This window comes from Ptiloglossa arizonensis, chromosome 8 (assembly GCF_051014685.1).
Source record: "Ptiloglossa arizonensis isolate GNS036 chromosome 8, iyPtiAriz1_principal, whole genome shotgun sequence".
Taxonomy (NCBI): domain Eukaryota; kingdom Metazoa; phylum Arthropoda; class Insecta; order Hymenoptera; family Colletidae; genus Ptiloglossa; species Ptiloglossa arizonensis.
The window spans coordinates 3,705,388-3,724,683 of NC_135055.1; the positions used below are offsets into that span (position 1 = coordinate 3,705,388).

At 36.4% G+C, this 19,296-nt stretch overlaps 2 protein-coding genes across 2 annotated transcripts in view; both read right to left on the minus strand.

Annotated features, from left to right (window-relative positions):
* Positions 1-19,296, minus strand: part of LOC143150641 (uncharacterized) — a gene marked incomplete at its 5' end in the record, with an annotated part of 264,811 nt that overhangs the window by 79,426 nt on the left and 166,089 nt on the right. The window contains one exon of the mRNA XM_076319090.1: positions 2,274-2,479. Coding sequence (XP_076175205.1) covers positions 2,274-2,479 — 206 coding nt within the window. The remainder of the gene's footprint in view (positions 1-2,273; positions 2,480-19,296) is intronic.
* Positions 17,596-18,442, minus strand: LOC143150193 (protein GVQW3-like). The gene has a single exon (XM_076318270.1). The coding sequence runs from the start codon at positions 18,251-18,253 to the stop codon at positions 17,606-17,608; it is 648 nt and encodes a 215-aa protein (XP_076174385.1). The 5' UTR covers positions 18,254-18,442; the 3' UTR covers positions 17,596-17,605.

The window sequence follows — 19,296 nt, forward strand, 5'->3', positions numbered from 1 at the left end:
CGTGATTTTCCAACGGGTTGTAACGTCGAGCCCGACGTTTCATTCCGTTTCAAAAAGGACCCTTTGTATGTGCCGCGATACGCGCGTCACTTGCACATTATGACGTATTACGCGATTTCGTAACATTTTTTTCCAGCTGCATACTTTCGAAACTTTTTATCCGTAGCCCTCTTTCACCGTGACAATTCATTCGTTCGTCACTCGTTCGTGTGCGGCGTTCATATTCGCGTAAAAATTCGCGAAAGAGTTCACGAGTAAAAGAACACGAGCGATTCTCCGCGCGAAAACGAATCGAAAACGTCGAATGAAATTTTTCCTCGCGAGGCTTCGTTTGCGTGGTAATCCAATTCGAATATTTTTGGGGCACGCGATCCACGTAAGACTTGGCGATCTTTACTCTTAGATTGATCATCATTTCTGTATATAATCTATTATCATACGTATCGTGGTCAATATTTATGCGTACGATTAAAAATAACGAGTAATTGCGTGAAATATACACACGCCCCGAAAATGTTTAAAGTCATTTTCAACGAAAACGAAGCCTCGTGGAGAGAAAATTTATCACAGATGATCGATTTATTTTTTCACGAAGAACAAAATCCTTGGCTTGATTTTACCGCGAAATTTTTCCTCAGCCTATAATATAAATTCGTGCGTATATTCGTCGGTGTCATTGTTACGCGTAATCTGTGTTCGAAGTGGATAAGTAGTTTTCGATAGAATTAAAAGAAAAAAATTATTTCACCATTCCGTACGTTCGATAAGTTTCTAGGAAGGCGTAACGAAAGTTCTCAAACTCGATGGCGCGAGGTTGGCCTGATTATAATTCGGTTTTTATCCCCTCGAATCTTCCACGGGCAGGCGGTCCTGTTTCACAAGTGGCCAGGCACCGAATCTAACGAACGACTTGCAAACTTAATGAGATTTGCGTCATAAACTGTTATTGAAGCGCTCATTAAGAGAGTTGAAGTTTAATTGCGCGCATTAATTGAGGAATCGGGTGCAACAAGCCGTGTTTTCGGCCAACCTCGATGAAGACGTTATTCTCGTCGTAATTAGCAACGTTTCCAACTTTCGCACGTTGCGTGCGATTGTGCAATATATAATAATTACGAATATTACAATAATTACGTGCCCAATAATTCGAACTCATCTCACGTCTGTCGCGTTATTAAGGTTTTTCATCGGTGAACTTGTCAGAATTCGAAGAACGACCATAGTTACGACACGTGTTTCTTTTGTCGAAGAGATATATATTGTCGACAAGTTTAAATTATCAGAACCTTCGATGTCGTTTATGTTTTATTCCTAATTGACTTCTATTTATTATTTTACACAGTGCCCGATTTTTTGTGTTATTTTTTATTGTTTGTATCGTAATTTCAACCTCATGGGTGTATTATTAACATATTAAGTTACTTTTTGTTTGTTTCTCTTGAAATTACTTCAAACTGTACTCCGAAAATGTTAAATACGAAAGAGTGCTACTGATAAATGAATTATACCTATTATTCACTGTAACTCTTCGATTCGAAAACTGAGAAGTGTATGTACTGACGACAAGTATAAAGAATGCATTTGAGTGATGCTCTCGGTGTGAGAGAAATCCATCCTTTTCTCCATATGTAAATTGCTTGGTTTTCACTGGTGAAATAATTTTTCGAAAAAATTCCGAGCATTGAATCTTAAATTCCATCGAAATGCATTCTTTCCTACTGCTTACTGTACATGAAAAACTACAGTTAACATACGAAGAGTCGAAACGCCATAAAAAGAGTAAAAGTGTCGATACAGAAAAGATTTCTGGTTTTTTCAAACAGAATTCTTTGCTTCTATTATATCAGTTATTTTAAATAAAATTCTTCTTTCCTCTATTATATCTGATATTGTAAATAAAATTCTCCTTTCCTCTATTATATCAGTTATTTTAAATAAAATTCTTCTTTCCTCTATTATATCAGTTATTTTAAATAAAATTCTTCTTTCCTCTATTATACAGTTGTTCCAAATAAAATTCTTCTTTCCTCTATTATATCAGTTGTTTCAAATAAAATTCTTTGTTTCGCTATTGTGAGGTTATTTCATTGTATTAAACATGTGGACGTGTGCGAAAGACTGTACGTTCTGTCTAACCACTTTCAGGGCGGTAAAGTTCCTGGACCTAAGCGTCCAAATGTTACAATATCGCCAGCAATCTAAGACTGCAATACGGGACTAAGGACCAACGGGTCGTAAAGTTCGTTATTGGCCAAGTCGAGGGATGTACTCACGTTCACGTGTATTCCGTCCACGTCGAATATACTGTATGGTGGATCCCGGTCGGGAAGGTATCGATAGAACTCTGTGTCTTCGAGGAACCATTGTATTGTGTACAATGACAACCCCTCGAGGTCGTAATGGCAGGACAGCGTCACTGTGTCGCCCGATCGCACCACCGCAGGCACGTTGATTGTCAAATCCTTCAGACCTGTCGCACCTGAAAATAAACAACAATTTTTCACTCTTGGTTTCGTGATACAATCATGTAACTAATTGCTATAATAGGTTGTTCAATGAGTTTTCTCGTTTGATAAAACTTAGTGAACCACCTAGTATTATAATGTTTATCGGACAACCTTAACGAACAAACCTTATTGAACAGTATAGTGCTAGGTTTTATCGAACGAGAAAACTTATTGAACAACCTAGTATACTTTTCCTGATCCATAAGTACAATAATTTTTGAAATCGAACAACAATTTCTATATCAGATTTAAATTAAAGAATCATCCTCTACACTGTCTATGTATACTTATTAGTCCTAGTTTGGGACAAAAATCATTATCTTGCTTTTAAGTAAAGTGACAGAATTTTATCACTCGAAAGAGAAAATTACTTGTGAAATATTTTAAATCCTTGACGATTATCTATTTCGTATCGATAGAAAGTAAATTCGTGGATGTAGTTTAAGAATGTTAATAAAATTTGAACGAATTCTTTTTTAATCAGAACGATAAGAATTACTGTTTGCGAATTTGTTCTTACTTTACTAAATTCTGTATTCAATTATTACTATATTCTTGTACAAAAATTACATTGCACATTGCATATTCGATTACCTAAATGTTTGAATTTTATTTCAATTCGATACGCGTTACGCGATAGTTAAATACACTGGGATCTGTAGTGTAAATTTCACATGCACTATAATTGTATTATAGCGATTTACTATTTTTTCGAACGAAATTAACTCTTATCGATGTTTCACTGCGTTGTAACCGACGCCATGAACGAGCGAAATTCGAGACAATTTCAGCCCAATCGAGGCAAAATTTAATTTTCGTCGTAACAGTAAATATTCGATCGAAAAAGGGATCTAAACGTAGTTCGACGTGAAAATTGCGATACACAAAAATGTCACAAAAAACCTAACCCAGACCTAAGCGAAACTCGGAGAACAATTTTTCAGTAAATATTGCGAACTTCGGTGGGACCGATCTATTTTCACAAATATCAAATAAAATACGAGAATCTTCGCGACGGAAACAAAAAGGAAATCTCGTGACAATTTTTACGATCATTATTTTTACTCGAAATAACACAGCGTGAGGGTGCCAGGATTATGCCAAAAAATTGTCATAACGAACAACGAATATCCGTTTCATGAATTGGCGCCAATCCGAGAAAGTTATATTACCAATTAAAACGGTAAAACAAATAACCGCAATATTTTATTTTATTGATTGGCACTATTCATTGTTTTTTTTTTTTTTTTTTTTTTTTGGCAATGGAGGAAAATCCTCGAGAACAAACAAAACAATACAAATACAAAACAACGCACACAGATCGCTTCTCAGCAATTTCGCGATGAGTTAGAGCGGAGATTAAAAATCAGGCTTGATGGAAAACGTGTTATTCATATCTAACAATCTTTTTCTTCTTTATTCTTCTCCATTTTCTAATTTCTTTCGTCTAATTTGATCCCATCATTTTTGTTTAACGTGTGATTGTTAGACAATTTTAATCTTTCGCTTACGAGTTTATAATTTCCGTTTATTTCGACGACGATTGAAAAAAATAACTCGTTGACAAAAAATAGCTAGTTCAGTAACAATAATTCTAAAAATTTTGGCTCAACGAAATATCTCGTTAGTGAAAATTAGTTTCAAACCAAAATAAGAGCATCGATGCTTCGTTACCAAAAAAATATCTAATTGGATAAAATAATACTGAAGGTAGCTAAACGAAATCTCTCGTTCGTAAAAATTAGTTTCGAATCAAAATAAGAGAATCGATGCTTCGTTACCCAAAAAATATCTAGTTTGATAAAATAATACTGAAGGTAGCACAACGAAATCTCTCGTTAATAAAAATGTTTCAAATCGAAATAAGAGCATCGGTGCTTCGTTAGCCAAAAAATATCTAGTTTGATAAAATAATATTGAAGGTAACTCAACGAAATATCTCGTTAATAAAAATTAGTTTCAAATCCAAATACGAGCATCGATGCTTCGTTGCCCAAAAAATATCTAGCTCGATAAAATAATATTGAAGGTAGCTAAACAAAATATCACCGTTAATAAAAATTAGTTTCAAATTGAAACAGGGTTATCGATACTCTGTCGTACAGAACACAACTTGTTCGCGATTGATAATTAGCTGATATTTATTTATTGTACCAACAAGCGTACCATTGAAGAATCGAATACCTTTGTTCTCTTTAATGTTGCCACCCCGGTGGTTTATTTATCGCACTAATTAGATATTCCGGCCGACGAAGATGCCGGAATATACGACAATTAAGGCCCGTTTCCAGCGCTAATCTAATCGCGCGAGTAAAGTCCATTTAGACCGCCAAGTATCCCTTTAGAGGGATAAGCCACCCCTGGGGTATTACGCTTGGCCTGGAAAACGTCTAATCTTGACGCTCCGCAGTTTCCGCGTTTACGCTCGTCCCGTTCGCGCGAGCAGCATCTCTCGCCAGTCTCGTTTTACAGACAATGTTTGTAGGATCGTGTCAGAGAGGAGTCGAAAGTTAACCTAGATTAACAAACGTGACTCAGAACACTTTTACCTTTAACCCTAAAAAGGGTACGTGACACGGTAACATTAATGGATCGACAGGGTGTTACGAAACCCCAGAAATAAATTTGTATCACATCGAGATATGTAAATTCTTCGTTGGGAGATATTTGTAATTATTAGATTAATTATACGCGTTACAAAGTGTGTATTTTAATGAAATACTGAATTTCATTTTTTTCGTCGAGAAAGAGATAAAAGATATTATAGTATCTATTAAGTGTAGTAGAATTCTAATATCTAATATTAAGTATAGTAGAATTCTAATATCTAATATTAAGTATAGTAGAATTCTAATATCTAATATTAAGTATAGTAGAATTCTAATGTCTAATATTAAGCACAGTAGAATTCTAATATCTAATATTAAGTATAGTAGAATTCTAATATCTAATATTAAGTATAAGAATTCTAATATCTAATATTATGTATAGTAGAATTCTAATATCTAATATTAAATATAGTAGAATTCTAATATCTAATATTAAGTATAGTAGAATTCTAATATCTAATATTAAGTATAGAGATATTATAGTATATAACATATTATAGTATTATATTACGTATAGATGAATCCTGACCTCAATTGAGATTAGCTAGGGTAAAAGACTGGTCAACACTTTTGTCATTGGTTATGATTCACTCGATAACTCTGCATCCTGTTTAGGGTTAATGAAGCAGTTACTCTCTGTGGTATAAAAATAATCTCTGCAATAATTCTTGCTGTTGAGTGAGAATTTGAAGCCAGGATAAGAAACAGCACTTCAGTTGTGCCTCGCCTCTTTGCACACTTTATTTTCTTGAAACTCATCTCTCACGGTAAGTGAACGTTTATACGCGTTATACCACAAATGTTGTGGAAAGACGTTAAATTAAAAATAAGCAAAAAGAAAAACGAATAAAAGTGGAGGGTTAGGCTGCAAAACAGCTTAACCTTACCCTTCCTCCTTCTATTATGTACTGTTTTCACGTATTTGAATTTGTATTTTTTTCATTAGGGTGCATAAAGTCTTTGGAAAAAAAAAAATGCTGTACCTGGATTTAACTAAGTGTTTGATATCGAATAATTGTGGTTAAAATTTAAAACAGTATTTCCAGCTACATTTTACTTGTAGTATTTACTCCATGTGCATACGTAATAATAATGATAATTCAATGCAATGCAAGATATCGTAAAAGTCATTCATAATTGTTTCGAATTTAATACAATACATATCCAATGTAATGATCGAACGTGACTTAACCTTAAAAAAGTAATATATTTATACCTTAGAAAAAAATTAATTCCTATTACTTAATAGTTTTTATTCTTGAGGGCCAGCATGATAAGCACACAGAGTATATTCAGTTATTTTTAGACACTAGTACTTTCAAATGTTTACCAACCGTGAAAAAATCTCCAATAAAATATTTTAACGCTACATTGAGTCCACCTCCCTTCGTTCTTCTGGATTTTGCTAGAGGATGCTTTCACGTATGATTTTATTGAAACGCAGTCTTGTTTGTACCGCCATTTCTTCGCGGTTTTATTCAGTTTTCGGAGCAGAGAGGATGTCTACTCGAACAGATGCATCATAATGCGATGCATCTCTTCCGACTACATCTCTCCGTTCGCTATTTTCCCTAATTCCGCTACTCGTCGACGAAAAGAAATACGACAGAGCTCGGGGAACCGTGAGTTGCTTTTACACGAAATTTGTGGTCGCTCGAATCGATTTCTACGAATGAACAGAGACACCAGATGGTTGGCGCGCTGTGCTCGTAATACTGTCGCTCGAAAAACGCGACATTGCACGAAGATGGTGACAAATTTATGCAGTGACCTTGACCGAAAGTTCACTCAAGGTCATTGAAATTCAATTGCACTTTCGTAATAATAAATTTCGTAATCAATTCCACTTTCGTAATAATAAACCGATTGAAAATTATTTTGATATATTTTTTATGCAGTGATCTTAACTATAAGTCCACTCAAGGTCATTGAAAATCCATTACAACGAAGAGTATTTCACGAAAGAAACCATTATCGATTTAATTGCAACGATGATGTTCCACTTTCGTGATAACAATCCGATTGAAAATTATTTTGATACTTTTTTTTATGCAGTGATTTTGACTGCAAGTCCACTCAAGGTCATTGAAAATCAATTACAACGAAGAGTATTTCACGAAGGGAATCATTATCGATTTAATTGTAACGATGATGTTCTACTTTCATAATAATAATCCGATTGAAAATTATTTTGATATATTTTTTATGCAGTGATCTTGACTACAAGTCGAAACAAGGTTATTGAAAATTAATTACGACGAAGAGTATTTCACGAAGGGAATTATTATCGATTTAATTGCAACGATGATGTTCCACTTTCGTAATAATAATCCGATTGAAAATTATTTTGATACATTTTTTTATGCAGTGATCCTGACTACAAGTCGACTCAAAGTTATTGAAAATTAATTACGACGAAGAGTATTTCACGAAGGGAATTATTATCGATTTACTTGCAACGATGATGTTCCACTTTCATAATAATAATCCGATTGAAAATTATTTTGATATATTTTTTTATACAGTGATCTTGACTGCAAGTCGACTCAAGGTCATTGAAAATCAATTACAACGAAGAGTATTTGACGAAGGGAATTATTATCGATTTAATTGCAACGATGATGTTCCACTTTCATAATAATAATTCGATTAGAAAGTATTTCGATACATTTTATCACTGTTCCTCTCCTTTCCAAGGTACCGAAAGTGTCAGATATCCATCGTCACTTTTCCAAACTCCCATTAATTATTACGAATTTAAAATTTATTACTTTTCACCTCCTTGTCCTGTCTAACTTCTATTTTATATATTATTTAGTTCTTAATAGCAGGTAGCTTCACTGAAGTTAGGTTTTACAACAGTACCTTCGCTGTTGCAAAATAAATAAAGTAAATCTTTCAATCGCCTCGTTTCTCAAGTGTGGAACTCAATGTGTATAATTATTTGTATAACGCCCCGGAGAAGATAATTTAGCATTTATAATTAGGTAAACGTAGCGATCGGTGCACGAATACGGCGCAAAATTCGACACTAATGAGACGAAGTGATGTTTCTGGATTACTAAAAAGAATTCTATATTTTCGTTTATATACGAAATTATATATTTTCGTTATTCGCACGATTTCATCTAAGAAAGTCATTCCAACGTCGTGAATTTCCAACGGTTTTGGCGGACCATATCCGCAAGCAGCTACAAATGCTCTCTTGCATAGGAAATTTACACACTTCCATAATTAACAAATTGAGTCTGCGTTTGAGAAAATTGAAGTTAGCTGCGGAATCACACGGTCTAAGTAAGAAGCGGCTAATAAGCTCCGAGAGGAAAATCTGACACGCCAGGTTTGAAACGGGAAACCCAGTCATGTTTCAAGCAACCGTTTCATCTAATCTCATTTACCAACCTTCTCCTGCAGCTGTGTACCGATTCAGATCTTGAATCGAGAACGGTGACATTCATCTTCCGACGTAGCTTCCACGAAATTCCAGCTCGAGGAAACTTCTCGTATCAGAGTACGTTTCTATGAGAACAAACTTTCCTTTCGCTAATTTTCAGGAATACTTTCCTCTCGCTTAGAGGTTCCACTAACAGAGGAACGTTTCTTGTTCGATATTCTTACTACCAACGACAGGCAATATTTTACCACGTATTTTTGCAAAGAATAAAACACTACCAGTAGCATTTTTCTTTTCAATTCAGCTGTAATAGCGATTTATTATTATATTCGACTGCGTATCTTCGTGAGAATATTATCAATCGATTACTGAGATCGTCCTGTTAAAAATGAGTACAAACACGACCACATTCGAAGTATTTTTAATTGTGTGAGTTTTTTCAAAAAAAAATTTTTTTCATTCCACTACACTAGTGATATTTTATGTGTTTTGTTCATGTTCAATCCGAGGAAGAATGACAAGAAACGCCGAGAGAACCGAATTTTGTTCACTAATAGAAATGCAAAATTTTAATTATACGCAATTTTCAAAAATCTATAGTATATAATAAGTGAAAGTACTCCGAATAACCTCGTATTTGGACTCATTTTCCTCGGAAGAATCTCACCGATCCATTGGCGGTATTCTCGCGAAGATACAAGGAAGAAAATAGAAGTTTTAATTTAAACTAACTGTATAAATCAGCTGTTCCTGATATATTTCAATTACTCTCCCTTCGGATTGTACTTATCTCGCATTCAGTTAGCCATTACTTTGCCAAAGAAAGCATTTTTTCCTTTACTTCCATTTTCCTTCGAAGAATTCGCGAACCTCGAACCAACTTGACCACAGTTTGAGAAACACTGCTCCAGAGAAGAACCCTTAAACGATTTAATTACTTAAGAAACTTTGATCGCTCTGATCCCGTCTTTGCGACGAAACAATCAAAGTCACGGTTCTCTTGATTCAAGTTACGAACGAGAGCACGTTCAGCTCGATTATTTGTGAAAGCTAGTTCGACGAATCCAAACCGAACGACCAAAATTCCCCGCTTAATTGTCGTTTTTCGGCGTCGAAAACGTTTCGCGCTCGCCGCTCGAAGTGGCGCGCTTACGAAGAAAAACAAGCGCTCCATCGGGCCCGATTGCAAGATAACCCGTTCTATTAGCCGTTATTCTGATCGCTGGCAAAACTTTCCTGTTCGTGCACAGCTCGTCGGATAAACAACGCGGAATTGGAACGCAGTAAAACACGGATGAAACGTTCGCATGGTCAGCTCGTCGATACAACATTACGAAACGAACAGAGGGGTTGAAATGGTCCTCTCGATCGTTGCAATCGTAGAGGGTGGGGCGGTGGAGGGGGTGAAACGTTTGCGCGAAAAGACTGGAAACGCTCGAAAGCTCGTAATTCAACTATGAAGAACGTTGCCGCTTCATTTTTCTTGTTTGAATCATCTATTGAGGCTTTGGAGAGATCGCTGGGGTTTACGGGCCAAAAAATGCCATAAACGCTCTCGATCGACACGGTGATTCTCTCTCTCTCTCTCTCTTTTGAGCATTTTCTACCTGTACGATGTTCAGAAGATGATGATTGATGATATCGAATGAAAAATAACTGATACTGGTGACAATCGCATCTAGGAATGAATCTTTGTAAAGATTTAGGTCCTAATTTCTTTTTGCGATACATGTGTTGATAAAAATGTGGTATCTTTGTCAGAATCAACGATTCGAGTGAATAGAATAAGGAAAGTCCTTTTGATAATTTATAAGTTGAAGTTTGCAGATGCAATTTCGGAGCAATCGTGCAAAGACTTTAACTGCTCGGATTGTGAAGTTGAAGAGGACTTTTTGATTTGTATCGATGCAAGGAATTAACCCTGAAAAAGCTCCTATATATTTTTAAACAATCTACCTATATTATATCAGACATTTCGCGGGAAATCATCTGCTGGTAGACGGAGCGATGAAAAATAATTACGCTAATACGACGCAATAGTAATACGAATTTTGAACGACTGATATATTTTTGATGAAAGTAATAATCAACCAGATTAGAAATCTTAAACTTTTCTATTATTCTTCGTGCATTTCTAAGTTTCTTAAAAATTATTTATCATCGTTCCAAAAGAGGATGATCTGTCGACATACTGCTTGCAAATTTTTTGAGTCTAAAAAAAAAAAGAAAAGGTTCAATTGTTGATATTTAAGGTCGAGTATACCCCTTACCGAGTACCGATTGAAAAACTCACCCCGTTCGAAATTTTCACCACAATAGTTAAACCGTGAAACACGGATATTGTTAATCGTCACGAATGGGCGAACAAAAGCCACTGACGATGCAGTTACGAAAAATTTCGAACGGGCTTCTCGCTCTGTCGACTAATTGGCAGCGCGCGCCGCGACTCGAAAGCGCACAAACCAACAGTGGAATTTTGATTTTCGACCGATTACCGCGCGGCTGAAAGCTCGCATCGAAAATCCCTCTTCTACCGTGAAAATTTTCCAGATTCCCGGCGACGAAGAGAATCTGCTGACCGCTCGAGCCAATGAAAGCCGATTCGTCGTTAAAGCCACGGTTTACGTGCTAATTTAAGGGGTCGCGACAAAGTCACGAGCTGCAAAATTTGGTGACAATTCGACATTTTTTCTTTACTTCGAAAACGTGTCCGCGCTTTCATTAAACGGTTAACCATTACTCAAACATACACGCGCCAAGTTACACATCAATTCGATTGCACAAATAAATTTGAATTTGTGCAAGAGTCACGGCCAATTATTGCTTCGACTTAAAAGCGATTTCGTTGCACACTGTATATTAGTTTTATCCACGTTCGACGTTCATCCGTCGATAATAAACGTCAATTTTTATTAAAAATAATCTTTGCAATATTCTGTTTTAACGAGCAGCCAAAAATCAGGATTGAAACATTCGACTAAGAATACGTTTGTTCGCTAAACCGTTTTTCATGAATATTTTGTGACCGTTTCGAGTAGAAAAAAAAATACACTTTTATAGCGAACGAGCTAGGTTTTGTATGCGGCTTGGAAAAGCGATCATCGATGCAATTGCTGCGTTTTCGAATAAGTGAAATACAAAACGCAATCGCGGGGACCAGCATAGTGCGAAACAGGTATGTTTGAGCTGGGGTCCGGCCTAATTACGTGGATAATTATCGGAGCTGATTGGTGGGCGGCGTTGGTGTGACCCGCTAATGAATATGGATAAATCGTAAGTGGCCCCGATATTGGTTCCTGGCGAACCAGTCCACGGTGCAATATCGTTGATTTATGGAATCGGCGCTGCCAGTTCGGAATGCGTATATTGGTATTTACTGTCCGCATCAGAGAAACTCTTTTCTACTTTGGTAATTCTGGAATCGGTGTAAGAATCATATTTATCGAAAAAGAAAATTAACAATATTCTGTTGACCTTTTGCCCAATAAACTACACTGTTTCGAACGAATCATCCGTTAAACATATTACAACAAGAAATGAAAAATATTACTGTCCAAACCTCGTGTACTTGAATCTGTTTTTCCCTCATTGTAGCAAGAAAAATTGTAAAATAAAATAAAACTTCTACAATTGCCCCATGATTTTAATTACATCGTATATTTCCACGAAACAAACCTAGGGGTGAATACATTTTTCTCGTTGTTCACGGATAATTTTTTTTTTAAATTTGTTATCTTAAGAAAGACTCAAGTATTAAGCGAATCGGTAAGATAACGAATGAGTTTCCTGAATGTTTAATCGCTGAATTGACGGGGTCGATTAATGGCAATTGCTTCAGCTATTGCACAGAGGTTTCATCCAGGAGTTTAGATTTAATTATTGCGCGTACTTGTTACGCCTCTGGCAAATTAATGGCGGATGGAAGAGCGATCCGTAGCGAATAGAAAATGGAATTACGAGATTCCCGGTTCGTTGTAGAATCATGGTACGTATAGCGCAACTCGTACAATTGTTGAGAGAACTTTGCAATTGACGTTGACTTTGTATACTGACTGAGAATCGACGTATTGGAAAAGTTGATTACAGATTACAAATTCTACGAAACTTTTCACCAAATTTGGAGCAATTAACGATAATTGAATTCTCATTCGACGAGTGCAATTTCTGTCAAATTTTTATGGAATGTGCACGAAACGTAATTATAATACAATCTGGAAATTCCCGAAACTTCGTTGTCCATGAACATATATATAATCCATATATAATCCAATCAACGCGGTACCAGAATTTACGAGAAGCTTCGTGTAAAGTTACAAGGAGTATAAGTCGTCGTCCGATTTATCCAGTGTAATATTCACGAAGTTTGGTAACACCGGTTTCTGCGCTGCTGTATATGGTGTAGTTTAATTCCACCAATATTCAACTTTCACGAAGCTTTCCGGTCTGCATGTACGTGTAATACGAGTATTAAACACTTCTCAACTGATTCAATTTTGCTAAATTCTCTAAGATATACGCAAGCGATGTATTTTTCAATGGACGGATTATGTCACAGAAATTAAACTCGAAAATTAGTGGGGAATTTCGGTCGACTACTTAACTTCTTTCTCAATATTTGTTCAAATACTTGGTATAATTACTGCATAATTTTTAAATTCAGCACGGACTAAATTCAACATTAGAAGGGGACTGAGAGAGCGAAATAAACAATCTATAGTCCACATTGTAATGAAAAAATGGAATTTCGATCTTGGGGAATCGAACTGGAGTCATTCGATTAGTACGCAGAGATGCTTTCAACTTGGCCGTGAAACTTCTCTTGAAATCTATTCTACTTTATGAGATGTGTCTTACACAATGTCACCATTCCTATTGCATGTATAAAACTTATATTATAAATTAACGAATATGAATAGCTATTCCAGGGTAAAATTTATTCTTTTAATTATAAATTCTTGAAAAAATAGAGCCGATTAAAATAACTTGGAGTTTCTGAATTGTACTCTTCGTTGCTGTAATTCTCTGAAAAGAATTTATATAAATTTCTTCTCTTCTTTGGTGTAATTCTCTGCACAATCTTTTCTTCTGGAGTTCTGTTCTCGAGAAAATTGATTTTTAAATTTGTTCACTTAGGAAAACGATTGAATACGATTTGGTTATCCTGTTTCCTGCTATCGATTGTCTGACGCCCAAGTTAGTGTTTATGAACGTTGACAACCATCAAAACATTACACAGTTGAACCAAAAAATTATCAAACAATTTTAATTGAAAAATTGAAAAATGGCAACACATTACGCTCCATTTAGAGTTGTGTAAACAACAACAAGGACACTTTCAGCAGTAGTTGAAGTAATAAGAAATAAAAGACAAACTATCGATAGAAAAACTTTGTATTACTTCGACCACGCCATCGTCAATGTTTACAAACACTCCAATGGAGACAACCGATAGTATACGGGACAGTCAAATTCAATCGTTTGTGTAGTTGAACAAACTTCAAAGTCAATTTACTCGAAAATAGTACCTCGGTCGAGAAAATATACCAAATTTTTGTCTTACGTTCTAGTATAGAATCACAGCTTGCTCTAGTATACTACAATTTCCTCCACATCCTGTGTGTTTACACAACAGTCAATTTTCAAAATTATATAGAGAATAATCTCTGCATAAAGTAATACGACAGTGCATATATGCAAAGAAACGGTCGAAAACATAAATAAAACAGAATAAAAATTAAACCAGCCTAGACTCCATTTTTCCTTCTCCTTTTTTAAACAACCAATTATTGTTCATTGTTGCTATCCACTAAATAATACACTTGGCATTGATCCTACTATTACTCTCAGCTTAATTACGTTTGCAAAATTTGTTTCACAAGTATCGTTTCAACGTCGAACAAGACTACTTACAATTAGTCAAGGAAGATAACATCTTACTTATATAACACTTAAAGCGTTTTTTTTTTCTTACTCGAAAATGAAAGTTGGAATATTCATTTCTACATAATTCGATTCTGCGTAAAAGTACTAGTTTCAAGATTATTTCGAAAAATATTTATTTGAAAAATGACCAGGCGTTGATTTTCAGCCGGATGCCCTCCCTTAATGTTCCAATTGTTGAGAAGACAGTTAAGTTCGGTGAACAACCCTTTCGTCGTCGTAGCTGATTTTTCTCACGTCGGGAGAGGATTCGATCAATTTCCAAGCGTATGTTTCATTCAACCGCGGACACCAACGCGTTGGTTTAATCAAGAACACTCTGGCGGTTGTTTAATCTTTCACACCTCTCGGCTCTCCACAGGTTCGGGATCGTGATTGTTCGCGGGTCCCGATGCTTGCAAGCGATAAAATTCGCTTGTGCAACGGTGCGGTCGAGCTAATGCCCGTGATTACGTGTTAATGATCGGTCGACTCGAAATGGATATCGCGGCCGAACGTAATTATATCGCGTTTAGGTCGCGCATGTAACGCGTCCCTGTAGCTCGATTTGTTTGATTACGCGCGAATCGTTAGGCGCTAACACGCTTTACGCGGCGCGCGTGATTTTATGCAATGTTTATATAGATCGAATAATGAACATCCGCGTAATTTGTATAACGAATGATTAATGCGTGATTTATGCAGCCTCGAGAAGGAGCGCGAATTTGAACGATCGCGTTCGATCGTCAAGTCATCGATTTGTCCGTTGTGAATTAATCAGCGAGCTGAACTATTCATTGTAGTTTTCACTCACCGATTAACTTTCTTGGAACAATTTCATTCGGAGAATTCCTATTCTATGTAAAACTATGTAGAAATGTCGTAACGCTAAGTTCTTAGAAGAGAATCACACCAAGGAAGAGAAGAATTTTATACCAATTTCTTCTGAAGAGATTTACACGAAATTTTTAGACTAGGATCATACTGAAAAAGAGAAGAGATTTACATGAAATGTTTTAAAGAAAGTTACACCGAGAAAGAGAAGACGTGTTAATTTCTTTACAGAGATTTACACCAAATTTTAGGAGAGTATTAATAATTCTCCTCAGGAGAATTGCGCCAAAGAAGAGAAGAAATTTAAATTAGATTTTTAGAAAAGTATTGCACCCAAACTTATTAAGAGAATTACACTAAGGAAAGGAGATTTACACCAAATGTTTGAAGAGAATTACACCAAAGAAGATAAGAATTTTACACCAATTTTTTCTGCAGAGATTTCACACCAAATTTTTAACTGAAAATTATGCTACAAAAGAGAAGAGATTCAAATCAAGAATTTTAGACAAAATTATACCAACAAAGAGAATTTTTAAAGAAACAATACACCCAAATTTTTAAGAGAATTACGCTAAAGAAAGGAGATTTGAACCAAATATTTTAAAGAGAATTACACCACAAAAAAAAAAAACAGATTCGCACTGATCTTTTCCTTATTTTTACCTGTAAAATCACACCTTGTATATACTACCATTTCCACCCTACTTTGTACAGTCGCAAGAATGATTAATAGCCACGAATTTCAAAAGTTTGTTTCCATTATATTGGAACAAACGATATAATCGCGACATTTTTACTTTGCCGTTTATACCATTTACATAAAGTAAATAGGTGAGTGCATGTATGTTGGTATGCTAATTTACCTTGTCGAGAATATTTTTGGCAAGTCACTCCTTCGGTATTGCGAATCGAGCGAAAATCTGTATAAGAATAAAAATATAAAATACTAGGTTGTCAAATAAGTATTGTCGTTTTTTCCATTATAAGAAACGTGGACATTTCACTTATTGTAATAAGTGAAATACAATTCCTTTTAATTTTCCACGACTAATTTCTCAAAAATACTATATTTTATAATACCAGGTTGTTCGAGAAGTTTCGTCGTTTCTTCCATTGCAAAAGAATCCTACGACACCTGAACTTTGAACAACTGTAAATATACGAACGAGTCGAGAGATTTACATGAAACTTCAATGAAAAATCATTGAAAAAATAAAACAACGAACCTGATAGCTCCATTTCTTATCGAACGACAAAACTGATCGAGCAACCAATTATAAGTAAATAGTGACAAACCACTATGATCTAAAACCCACTACATTATTCCCACGATGCCTAACAATCAATCCAGCAGAGACACTTGGTAAATTCTTCCATCGGTGATGCGACACGTAAAATTCGACATTTAAAAAATCTAGTTACGACCGATAGTGTCGTCCTTCGTATGATCCCTCCTCGCCACGATATTCTCCATAAAATCCGTATCAGAGCTCCACGCATACCCGCGTCGCGAAATCTCGTGTCACTTCTCCGACCGTAGTTCCGACGAGCGGCTCCAACCATCCCCCCAACCACTCATATTCCAGGTTCTCCAATTTTGCGGGCGACGCGAGTCATGGAGAACGCGGCGCGCGATAATCGCAGAGAGCCCACGATCGCGGAATGTATCGTGTGCACCGAGCGGTTGGGCGCGTATTAGCGGCACTTGGGCCACGATAAGAGCGGGGGGATGTAAACTACGAAGTTACCAGGTCGGAACCGATCGTGTAACCGGCGGTATCGCGTGTAACGCGCCTTAAGGACCTCCCCGATCGGCGTTCGAGCAGAAATTTGTAGCGCGGGCTAAGCCGCGGGCCTAAGGGACGGAATTTCGCCCAAAACTGTCGCAGGTGCCGGGGATTACCGCGTAAAGTTCACGGTTGAGCTCTCGCCAACGACTTTCCGTTATTCCAGATCCCGAGAAAGGGTCTCTCTCTCTCTCTCTCTCTCTCTCTCTCTCTCTCTCTCTCTCTCTCTCTCTCTTTCTCTCTCTCATGTTTCGTTCTGCTCGCGTGACGCTTCACTGGAAAGCGTAAACACGAGCGTGTGTCCCGTTTCTTTACCATCGAACGTTTCTCTCCTCACGTACGGCAAGTGGAAACGCGGCTTTACGACGAGTCATGAATCGAGGTATTGGCCTCCTGGTACGGTTCAACCTCTCAAACTCGACTCTAACATGTCTCTACATGATATTTTACAGTCGACGATTTTACGATATGTTTGCGCACCAGTTACGCGCAGATGTACGAGGTGTGTTCAAAAAGTATCGCGAATTTTGTGTTTTTTCAAAAATTATTTATTTATTCATGAATATCTATTTTGTCCCCTTCAAAGTAATCCCCATGAGATATTATACACTTGTGCCAACGGTTTTTCCAATCTTCGAAGCACTTCAAAAAATCATTTTTTTGTATCCTTTTCAGCTCCTCCTTCGATGCCGTCTTTATCTCGTCAAGCGTAGCGTAACGTCGTCCTTTCATGGGCCTCTTCAGTTTAGGGAACAAGAAAAAGTCGCAGGGGGCCAGATCTGGGGAATACGGTGGCTGCGGCATCATTAGTGTGTTGTTTTTGGCCAAAAAGTCGCGCACAAGCAAGGATGTGTGAGCAGGGGCGACCCGTCTCATGCCCAAATCATTGATAAAAATCGAATGGCACGAGCCAATCGATATGTTTAGGTCCTCAGCAACTTCTCTAACGGTGATTCGACGATTGGCCAATATCATTTTCTCCACTTCATTAATTTTTTCGTCTGTTGTTGAAGTGCTCGGGCGTCCGGCACGCTCTTTGTCGTTCCCATCTTCTCGGCCTTCTGAGAACATTTTGTACCACCGATAAACGTTGCTTCGGTCCAAGGTAGCTTCTCCGTATGCCACAGTCAACATTCGGAATGCATCCGCGCACTTAATTTCGTTTTTCACACAAAATTTGATACAGGTTCTTTGATCCATTTTTCTTAATAGGTAAAAATCGAAGACGATCCAAAACACGTGCAAGCAAAGCAGCTGTCAACCATTAAGTGAACATTCAAAATGGCCGAGCTTGTCGGCATAAGTGAGAGACATGAGTACCAACATAAAGCCACAAAAAGATCGAAATTCGAATATACGTAACCCGCGAAAATTCAAAATTCGCGATACTTTTTGAACAAACCTCGTATACTCTTTAAAAAATATGGCGGGCTTTTTCAAGGTGTTTTTACTTTGGACAGTATTTCTTTGAAATGTATCAGAGGGTAAGTTTTTGACAAATATTGATAGCTTCTTTCGAGATATTTTCATTGATAATTAGCAGTTCTGAGTTTTAACTTTTATGCGAGGCACTTAGAGTACACTTTATACACGAGAAGTGATTACTCGAGAATTTTTCATATTAAGAAAAATTTTACTCTTACATGTGTCTATATGATATTTTACAGTACAGCTATTAATATTAGTAGCTTTTCTTGAGGTCTGGTAATATTTCCAGAAAGAGTCATTTTTATTCATAGTTGGCGGTTCTGATTTTTGAATTTTATTTTGAAAGTATATATAAGCGACAACGAGAATATTTTTGATATTATGAAGAATCACTCATCGATCCAGGTTATTTCATCAAAATATTAAAAAGATATGGAACAATTTTTCTTGCCTCGGTGGTCAAGACAAACCTAACCGATTGTACTTGTCATTAAGAAAATTCTTTACTCTCCGAATAAAACGTCTGTAGAGTTTATTGAAAAATTACTTTAAATCGAGTAACGTAAGGGACTTTGTGTAATGATACAAGTGCCTGCGTGAAAAATCATTCTATCACACCATTTAATAAATTGAACAAAGTATGTTGTTCCATTATTAATTTAAACTCCGATTGAGAAAAAGTTACGAGTTTTTATATATTTTTTTTTCCACACGGGGATTACCAAAATATGATCCCATAAGAGCTATTCCATGTTTTCTTTTATAAATTATTTTGTATCTTGGAAAATAATTTATCCCAGGTTTTATAATTAGCC